This window comes from Culex pipiens, chromosome 1, assembly GCF_016801865.2.
Source record: "Culex pipiens pallens isolate TS chromosome 1, TS_CPP_V2, whole genome shotgun sequence".
Classification (NCBI taxonomy): Eukaryota; Metazoa; Arthropoda; class Insecta; order Diptera; family Culicidae; genus Culex; species Culex pipiens.
Window position 1 is genome coordinate 14,222,810 of NC_068937.1, and position 10,291 is coordinate 14,233,100.

At 36.5% G+C, this 10,291-nt stretch overlaps 1 protein-coding gene across 1 annotated transcript; it reads right to left on the bottom strand.

The window, feature by feature from the left end:
• Nucleotides 1-6,188: 6,188 nt before the first annotated feature.
• LOC120427671 (baculoviral IAP repeat-containing protein 5-like) lies at nucleotides 6,189-7,000 on the bottom strand. Its single transcript, XM_039592551.2, has 2 exons — nucleotides 6,754-7,000; nucleotides 6,189-6,697 (listed from the first exon to the last, which is right to left on the bottom strand). The coding sequence occupies exons 1-2, from the start codon at nucleotides 6,859-6,861 to the stop codon at nucleotides 6,380-6,382; spliced, it is 426 nt and encodes a 141-aa protein (XP_039448485.1). The 5' UTR covers nucleotides 6,862-7,000; the 3' UTR covers nucleotides 6,189-6,379.
• Between the last annotated feature and the right edge of the window lie 3,291 nt (nucleotides 7,001-10,291).

Genomic DNA, 10,291 nt, shown 5'->3' on the forward strand with positions numbered 1-10,291 from the left:
GTTTACGTTTGTTCTGTACGGCGACCTTTTTTTTGCAATCGGTACCGAAACGTTATGAAATACCGACTTGCATGTGGGAATGAAACTGACAGGTCTGAATAACTATAACAACAAAAAAAACTGTGAACCTGTGTTGGTGTGGTACCTTAAACGCGAGACAGTGACAAAGTGAAACAAGTGCCAAAAACGGCCACTGTGAGTAAAGTGGCGCTGGTGAGAAATGAAGCACAGGAAAAACGAATGTGTTGTTTTTTCGTAATATTTTTTGACATCTTGCCTATTTATGCCCCGACAAATTATTACGGATTCATGATAAAGTACGGTATGCTGATCGGAAGGAACGCGGTCAAGAAATGTTGCGTGTTCTTTTCGTGACCCCCCAAGAAAAGTTGACAGTTCGGTATGAGCGCGATTGACGGTGTGCGCGCTTGAGTTTCTTTTGAGGAAAAAATTAAAAGATTGAAAATATTCAAAAGTTAAAATTAAATAGATTTAAAAAATATATTCAAAAACTTTAAACAACAATTAAGAAATCAATAATTGAAAATTTCTTTAAAAAAAAACAGAAAATTAAAAATTCTTAAAGTTTAAAACTAGAAAAACTAAAATTAAAAAATTATGTAATTATGAAATAAGGAAATTTTAAAATTATGTAATTATGTAATAAGGAAATTAAAAAATTAGGAAATTAGGAAATCAGGGAATAACGAAAAATGGGAATTATGATATAAGCAAATTAGTAAAATAAAGAAAATAAGAAAGTTAGGAAATAATTAAATAAGGAAACAAGGAAATTAACAAATTAAGAAATTAGGAAATTAGTAAGTCAGAAATTTTGGAAATTATAATATAAGGCTGGTACAAATGCTTAATTTTTTTCTTGAATTCTTAAATTCTTAAATTCTTAAATTTTTAAATTCTTAAATTCTTAGGTTCTTAAATTCTTAAATTCTTAAATTCTTAAATTCTTACATTCTTAAATTCTTAAATTCTTAAATTCTTAAATTCTTAAATTCTTAAATTCTTAAATTCTTAAATTCTTAAATTCTCAAATTCTTAAGTTCTTAAATTCTTAAATTCTTAAATTCTTAAATTCTTAAATTCTTAAATTCTTAAATTCTTAAATTCTTAAATTCTTAAATTCTTAAATTCTTAATTTCTTAAATTCTTAAATTCTTAAATTCTTAAATTCTTAAATTCTTAAATTCTTAAATTCTTAAATTCTTAAATTCTTAAATTCTTAAATTCTTAAATTCTTAAATTCTTAAATTCTTAAATTCTTAAATTCTTAAATTCTTAAATTCTCAAATTCTTAAATTCTTAATTTTTCATTCTAGATTTTTTTAATTTTAGAAGAAATAGAGTTTTTGATTGTTATAATTTCAAGGTTTTCTTAAATTTGTAATTACGAATTTCTATGTTTCCGATTTTTAAAACTTTTGAAATTTCGACTTGTACATTCGTTCCGAGTTTAACATTTTTGAGCTTTTGAGTTTATAAAATCTTTAATATTAAAATTATTATTATTCATTCCAAATTTTATATATTTGTTGAAATTTTCTTTATTATTTAAAAAAAATTATTTGAAATTTCTGAAATGTTTGATTTTTCATAATTTGTTGTTAGGTTGGATTTCAAAATTTCAGATTATTATTGTATTTTCAGTAAGAACATAGACATTTGTATGATTATTGTCAAGTTTAATTTCACTTTGATTTACTGCATTTTGGTCCGCGAGTGTGGATCAATCGGACAGCGCAAGGGACTCGTAATATGGGTACTAGCAATAAATAGTTGGTGACACGATGGCCGACATCTATAAAGACAACTTCTTTTTTTACTCCATTTCGACCAAAAAACTAAATCTGTCCTTTAAATTTCAATATTTTGCATTTTGAGATTCGGCGGGAATTTTAAATATTATTATATCCAATATAAAATTATTTAAACTTGTGTAGTTATCAGTCGCATTCGAAAAAGAAAATGGCAATTCTTTGATTTTTTCATCAAAACATATTGCAAATAAGCACCGCGCGAAGAAACGTCATACGCAATCTTTCCGTTTCTGTTACTTTTCAGCTGCGTACCGCTTAAGAAAAATCTTTTCGTGACCCTTTCCTTGACCGTTTCTTGGGCGTTTTTTTATATGGAGTTTTGCGTTCCTTCCGATCTGCATACCAGTCTTAAAGGGTGATGTTTTATTCAAAGGCCGGCTACAAAATTATGAGAAATAAATGTAGGGAATGAGTGCGGGTACAGCAACATTAAAATGCAGAGCATTTTTTTTTGTAGTGAACTATACCACAAATAGTTTTCACTACATGGGAAATTAGTTGTTAGGAACACCGATTTTATTACGGTTGCCATCTCTTTCTAGCAAAAGTCAGCTCAATCGGAGTTCAATTCGAATCGTATACGAATTACGTTTTAACAACCGGTACGTACACGGTCTGTTTAAGTTTACTGGGTGTCGGGGGCCCATCTCACGATTCACGATCTTATTCCGTTAATGTATTTCAAGTATCTAGCTAATTCTTCAAAATTAAGCTATGGAAAACTCTATGTCCACATATCAAAACTTTACGTAGTCTACGCCATTCCGGTTATGTCTGTGACATAACTACTTTGACTTTTTCGAGTGCTTTTATAGCTTTTCCTCAGTAAGGTGAACTGCAGATGAGCAATTATCTACGAAATCAGCCGATTTCAACCATTTTTATTTTTTGATTTTTTTTTATTTGGCTCAAAATTGGTGGGGGCCTTTTCTATGACCAAAGAATTAATGTTGTGTCATTGGTTCACCCATAAAAGTCTCCATACAATTTTGGCAGCTGTTAATACAAAAATAGTACGTAAATATTTGAAAATCTGTAACTTTTCAAGGAAATTTTGACATAGGACTATGTCTTTACTTACTATATTGGGGGGCCAGTTCAGAAATTCGATCCAAAGCGTCACATTTAAGCGTTAAAAAAGGGGACATTTTGAACGCTTATATCTTTTTTCCCTGTGAATCAATCCAGACGGTTGGACCACCAATCGAAAGAGGAAGACTTCAGCTATTGTTTAACTACATAGATAGTTTGACTAAACATAGTTAAAACACTTAAAACATGCAATCAAAATGAGTAATTTTTCAGTACAAATCGGACAGATGACCAATCAGAGCGAGCGTATGCATTCGAGGCCGCGCCCCTTTTGTGCCGTTCTCCGGCTGTGCCGCTATTTAAGCAGAAAATTTCGCAAAAGCAAGTCACTTTGGAACGAGCACTCGAACTGTGCACGTCGGGCAGGCGCGGAGCAGCAGCAGCAGCAGCGGCCAATAGAAGAAGAGGACCAGCAACCAGAAGGAAGAACCACCAGCAGCAGAAGGAGGAAATTCGAGCGAAGCGGACCGCGTTGAAGCCACTATGATGCGGCGGTTCTCATGAAAAATTTCGAATTGGTGGTGGAAAAAACCTGGAGTGGCCGGTACCCTCAAAGAAGGTTCCCCCGGGGCCTGGGGGAACTTTTACTGAACCATACGAGTTGTGGCAATATGGGTATCAAAATTCATGCTTTTTGATTCTGAACATAATAATGGCCATTTTGACAGTAGTGGCCACAACCTGGAGTGGCCGGTACCCTCAAAGAAGGTTCCCCCGGGGCCTGGGGGGACATTTACAGAACCATACGAGTTGTGGCATAATGGGTATCAAAACTCATGTTTTTTGATACTGAACATAATAATGGCCATTTCGACAGTAGTGGCCACAACCTGGAGTGGCCGGTGCCCTCAAAGAAGGTTCCCCCGGGGCCCGGGGGGACATTTACAGAACCATACGAGTTGTGGCAATATGGGTATCAAAATTCATGGTTTTTGATTCTGAACATAATAATGGCCATTTTGACAGTAGTGGCCACAACCTGGAGTGGCCGGTACCCTCAAAGAAGGTTCCCCCGGGGCCTGGGGGGACATTTACAGAACCATACGAGTTGTGGCATAATGGGTATCAAAACTCATGTTTTTTGATACTGAACATAATAATGGCCATTTCGACAGTAGTGGCCACAACCTGGAGTGGCCGGTACCCTCAAAGAAGGTTCCCCCGGGGCCTGGGGGGACATTTACAGAACCATACGAGTTGTGGCAATATGGGTATCAAAATTCATGATTTTTTGATACTGAACATGATAATGGCCATTTCGACCGTGGTGGCCACAACCTGGAGTGGCCGCTGCCCTCAAAGAAGGTTCCCCCGGGGCCTGGGAGGACATTTACAGAACGAGTTGTTGCAATATGGGTATCAAAATTCATGATTTTTGATACTGTACATGAAAATTGACATTCCGAGAGTAGTGGCCACAACCTGGAGTGGCCGGTGATCTCAAAGAAGGTTCCCCCGGGGCCTCGAGGGTCTTTTACAGAACCATACGAGTTGTGGCAATATGGGTATCAAAATTCATGGTTTTTGATACTGAACATGAAAATTGACATTTCGACAGTAGTGGCCACAACCTGGAGTTGCCGGTGCCCTCATGGAAGGTTCACCTTGGGAGAACATTTATGACAATTTTGCCGACAAATCTATGAAACAAAATAAAATAATCTTATTCCAGATTTCACTAGCAATCCAACAACAATTTCAAATTGTTCGGTCCTATGTCTTTCGGTTATGTCTCTGACATACCATCTTGAACTATTTGATTGATTTGGTGTCTTCGGCAAAGTTGGATGTATCCAGCTTTTTAAGCGAAAATGGCGTTCGAATGGTGAACGCCCGAAATGTCAAAATCACGCAGTGGTACCAACATTACGAAAAAAGTGTGCCATGGCATGACAGCCGTATTTTTTCTAATGTTGGTGCTACTGCGCGATTTTGACATTTCGGACGTTCAACATTCGAACGCCATCTTCGCTTAATGTGCAGCCGTTGATCATTTTTGAAGAAAATTGATCATCTCTATAAAATATTCTGTATTAAATTCAATGTAACGAATTTCAGCACCAAAAGGAATCAGCATGTGCCGGTTGTTGCCTTCTTGAAGCCACTGAAAGAATTTTTGATCTTAATCAATTGTGCTTCAAAATTTATATAATTTTGTGGCACAGTCATTGACGTCCTAGTTGGCAATCATTGATTAATGACGATTTCCATAACTTTACAAGGAATGGGATAATCGTTACCAAAAGGAATCAGCATGTGTAGGGCACTATTCTAAAAAACCTGTAGAAGGAATTTTGTCAAAATATTTAAAGCGACGCAAAATTTATAACTTTGAACAAAAAATCATGACAATGATGGAAGTCTTCACGTTAAAAACTATTCAGAAAAAATAAGTACACGGAAAAATTGGTGATGTTTAAATTAAGTATTTTCACAGGTCTGTGGTATTTTTCACCAAATTTTTTTTTTCCAAAAATCCATATTTTGAAATTTTTGATTTTTTTAATATGTTTTAGGGAACAAAACTCTGCATTTTTTAAGCCATTCAAAAGTTTGCACCAGAATTTTGCCGACGAGATATGATTTTTTTGAAATAGTGATTAATATTGTAAAAAAAATAATTTTTGCACTTTTAAATTTGTTAACCTTATTTTTTAATGTGGCAATTTTTGAATTTGCAATCGAAAAGTACTTCGCCATTTGTTTGATTAATTGCACCGTTTTCATAATAAAGTCATTCAATGTTAAAATTTTTCCGAAAAAAATCTGAAGTTTTTTAAGTCTCACCAAAACAACCTTCCAATTCCTAATATTGATATCTCAGCAACTAATTGTCCGATTTGCAATGTTAAAAAAAGTAACATTCGTGAAATTTTTCGATCCTTTCGAAAAGATCTTTTCTAATTTTTGAATCAAGACTACCATTTCAAATGTGCAAACATTCAATATTACGCATTTTTAAATGTTTGTCTTGATTTTTTTAAATATTGTTTTCGAAAAGATCTTTAAATTTAATTGATAAATTTTCCATGGAATGGATGGATGGAAGCTTAGATGTAAAAGAGGTTTGCAATTGCCTCATCAATCAAGCCTTCGAACATCTAGTTTCGAGTAGGAATCGAGAACGCCAAGGCAATGTAGAGCGAATAATTTGAAATGATTTCTTTTTGGAGTTTGTTTTTATCTGTAGAAAAAAAAAATAAAAACATGCTTAACAAATTATCATGTATCATTTCGAGATCGATTCCTTGCGCTTTCTAATGTTCAATAAAGTTGTTCCCTGGATCTTGAAGGTAATTTCTTTCAAAATAGAGTGAACACTCACTTGTTTAAGTATTTAAAAAAGCTTGATTTAAATCGAAATATCCTATTTCTATACAAATACACGCAGAACGATTCTCTCTTCTTCCCCAATCAAGAGAATAATGCCCGCAATAAATTCCCCTCTAGAATTAATTCTTGCCCAGCTGCTTCAGCATTTCTTTCCGCTTCTTCTCGATGCACGCCTTCAGCCCGTCCTTCATCGTGTTGTACCCATTTTGGAGGCGCGCCTTCATGATCGCCTCCAGCAGGTCGATCATCTCCTCCACCGTCAGTTCCGCCTCGGGCCGGCCAAACTTCACGAACGGACACTGGGGGGCGTGCTTCTTGTGCTCCTCCCAGGGTGCGTCCGTTTCCTCCCACCCGTCGAGGACCTTCCCGCACACGAAGCAGGCGGCCGTGTCCTCCTCGTTGTCGTTGCCGTTCCAGTAGAAGCCCGCTTCGGCCATCTGGGAAGCTTTAATGTAAGTTCATTCATATTTTTAGAACAATTAGGTTGAATTACCTTTTGAATGCTGCAGGAACTGGTCCCAGAGTAGGGCCATTTCTTGAAGCTTTTGACGCGGTCCGTTTCCAGCAGGAACACTTTTTCGATGTTTTCCGTCGAAACCATTTTTTATTTAACTTCTTCACTTGAAAGATTAAAATTCAATTAGTTTTTGGCAACAATATTTAACACAAAATCGTAAAAAAAACTTTTCCGAGCATTTGGCGTTCACAACAAAATCAACCGCTTTTTGATTTTGACTTTTCACCCCACCCCAGTGAAAAAAGGATGATGAAAATCAACAATTTCATAGCACTTTTGTTCCCTGCCAGGATTACACTTTTATTTAGGTTTAGCTAAAAATTGGGTAAAACATTTGATCCACACGGAAGGTGCACTTTGCACACAACAAAAGGAAACTACTCAAAAAACTGAGAATAATCAAAAGTAATTTTTGATTTCAGCGGAAAACGCTATTTCCCAGTCACGGCGTTCTAGCATGATTCTAGCAGAGTTCTAACAGAGGTGGATATTTTAACACCGCGGGTAACAACCCGCCGGTAGCCGCATACATGTACTTTGTACACACTGTGTAAGGACACTTCCAGATTTTTTTTTTTGAAAAAGTCCTTAAAGCTATTGTCTTTCATATGTTTACACGACCTATGTGTTTATTTTTAGCCGAGCTCCTGTGGTCTAATGGTTACAGGTTTCGCTTTATGAGCGGAAGGTCGTGGTTTCAAACCCACATGGCTCGGCACATCCTTTCCCCTGTACTCTTCACATGTATAAGGACCAACTGTTCTCTGTATAATTGCCCTGCAGAGCTCCACGGCCCGATCGCAAAAAGTGCTTTGAAGGGACGAGTTTTTCAGAAACCAGAATTTAAGGGCTAGCTGGGTATAAGTAAACGTAAAATGTGCACTTCGGTTCTAGCGATACATTTGGACAGTACAGAGTGGAAAAGGCAGAGCCAAAAAGGATTGAAAAAAACATTCAAACCTCTTCGGCGGCGAAGTTACGGCAGTGGATCGCTCGACACACTCGCTCAACAATAGCGTGTGTGCGTGTCCCATCTGCCTAATAACAGAAGAAGCCTTTGTGATTCTATAAATAGAATTGCAAGTCCGCAATAGATCTAATTCCTGGTCGCAGTGGATAGTGGCATCGAACAAAAAAAAAAAATGTGTTTATACGACCTATTAAAAAAAACTCTAGACTTGTATAAAACGCCAAAACACGCGACGACTGAAAGGTTAAATTTTCTGGCAGAAAAAAAAACTGGAATAAAAAACATATAAATGCCTAGATATTGAAAAAAAAGAAACAAATACATATGTTTAAGTCGAAAATAAACTTCAAAAATAAAAAAAAAACCAAAATTCAATCATTCCAAAAATTAAATAACGCTAAAAAAACAAACAAACCATCCACATTAACGACCCCCGGGTCTTTTGTGGTCTCTATTGCAAGTTTCTGGTCGAACCTAGGAGTCCGAAGGCTTGAATGGGGAGAGCACCCAAACCTCTTTCTACTCCAAGGAACCTTCCACCCCAGTGTTTGAACTGACGACCTTCGGATTGCGAGTCCAACCGCCGCCAGCGATTCCACCGGAGTAGGCTTGGTTTGGTGTGTTGTTTGTACTTATGGCATGGAGACGACTCCTACACCTGGAATGACTTAACGGCCTAACAACCAAGGCCGGGACCGACATTTTACTTCCAGAATCATCTGCTTACAAAGCGGACAGCGTAACCATTCGGCCATGCACTGCCACATAACGCTACAAAAAATAAATAAAATAAGGCTTAATTTGAAAGTTAAAGAACTATTTTAAAAATCATTAATCATTAAAACTCAGAGTCAAAAATGACTTCAAAACCGTTCGTTCTAAATTGTCTGTTTTGAAATTAAATATGTCTTTATTGAACTTTATTATAATAATTACATTTCATTTACATTCTAAGTGGTATGGCTAAATGCTCTTCATCTTTGTTATTTTTTTTCGTTTTATTATTAACTGTTCACATTCATTTATTTACTTCAAATTGTTTTACATTTTTGCATTGAATCGAATACATTTGGGCTAGCATTTGGGTAAAAAAAACATAACATTAACAACTAATCCTAACTTAAAACTAAAAAAAGTAAATTCATTGAAATATTCAAAATCATTAGAACGTTCCTCCAAGCGTTCTTACTTGTTCTGCACGAGTTTTGCAACCACGTAGTGTTGTTGTTGTCATCTCAATGAAAATGTTCAGAAGTTCTTGTGGTGAAAACAGGTCACTACTGCCTTCACCCGTTGATGCTGGTTGGTTTACCCTCGGTTGCTGACTGAAGCCAGGAGGTGTTGTATTCTCTGCAACTTTTTGCCGCTGATTCAACGGTAATGGCTGCAGATTTGGAACCACTCGAGACGATAACGTTCCCAAGACACGATGATGTTGAAAATTGCCCAAACTGCTTTCAGCTCAGACGGCGTTGTCGATCCTTTCTCGAGATGAACCAGGTACAGTTGATCACGATACTTGATGTCCTTGTTGTGTCTCGTCATCTTGAAGACTTCGATCACGTTCAACTTAAGAGTTTTGAGCTCTTCATTCAGCACACTCATATCCATGTCGTACAGGCCTCGGAGGACCTGTTTCATGGGGCGTTTACCTGGGTCGTCATGGCTGTAGTATTCAATCTTTGTGTTGTTCAGGAAATCCCGAACGTAGTTGTAATCCTTTCTGGTAGGTAGCAGAATTTTGAGTCCATCAGCACACAAGCGAATGGAAGCTCGTAAAGCACCAGATTTGATAAACCCGGTCAGCCACTTTCGCACCGAATCCGATGACGATGTTTTCACAAAAATGGGTGGCAACTTTTCCCGTCGTTCAAATTCTTCCTTCTCGCTCACGTCCACAGGGAGGGTAGCGAACTGGTTTCCAGACAATTTTTGAGCGTCCTTGCTCAAACTGCCTGGCTTTGCAGGTAGCATTCTTCGGCATTCTTTAGCTTCTTCAAATCTGCCGATCCTGCTGGTGAGGACCGCCTCTTTTTCTTGCCGTGAGGCATTTTTTGCACTTTTAGCACTTTTTTTTTGGTGTGTGAGGGAAGCACGTCTGACTCGCTTCTCTGTTAATCGCAGACTGACTAAATTGACTTAATTTCAATCCAATCATTTTTTTTTATTTTCTCATAATTTGGGTTTCTGACCCATAATATGAATTCAAAAATATCTACATGGTGGTGGCAAAAATGGCGGCAAGAATAAAAAAATATGAATTCAAGAATTCAAAAAATGGAATCAAAGAATTTAGATATTAAAAAATTGTAATTCAGAAATTTTAGAATTTAGAAATTTAAAATTTGAATAATTTAAAAATTGAAGGATATGTAAATTAAAAAAAAAAGATTTATCAATTTAGAATTTCAAAACCAAAAAGCGCAACTTTGCTTGATCGCGTTCCTTCCCATCTCCGTACTTGCCTTTATCGTTAAGAAAAAAAAACCAAACTCAAGGATGTGATATCTGTTTAATAAATAGACAAGATAAAAAACCGATAAA

Excerpts from the sequence above, each read along its gene's own strand:
- LOC120427671 (XM_039592551.2), bottom strand. The coding sequence starts at position 6,861 with ATGGTTTCGACGGAAAACATCGAAAAAGTGTTCCTGCTGGAAACGGAC. Across the intron at positions 6,698-6,753 it reads GTTCCTGCAGCATTCAAAAG|ATGGCCGAAGCGGGCTTCTA; the intron begins GTAATTCAACCT and ends AAAGCTTCCCAG.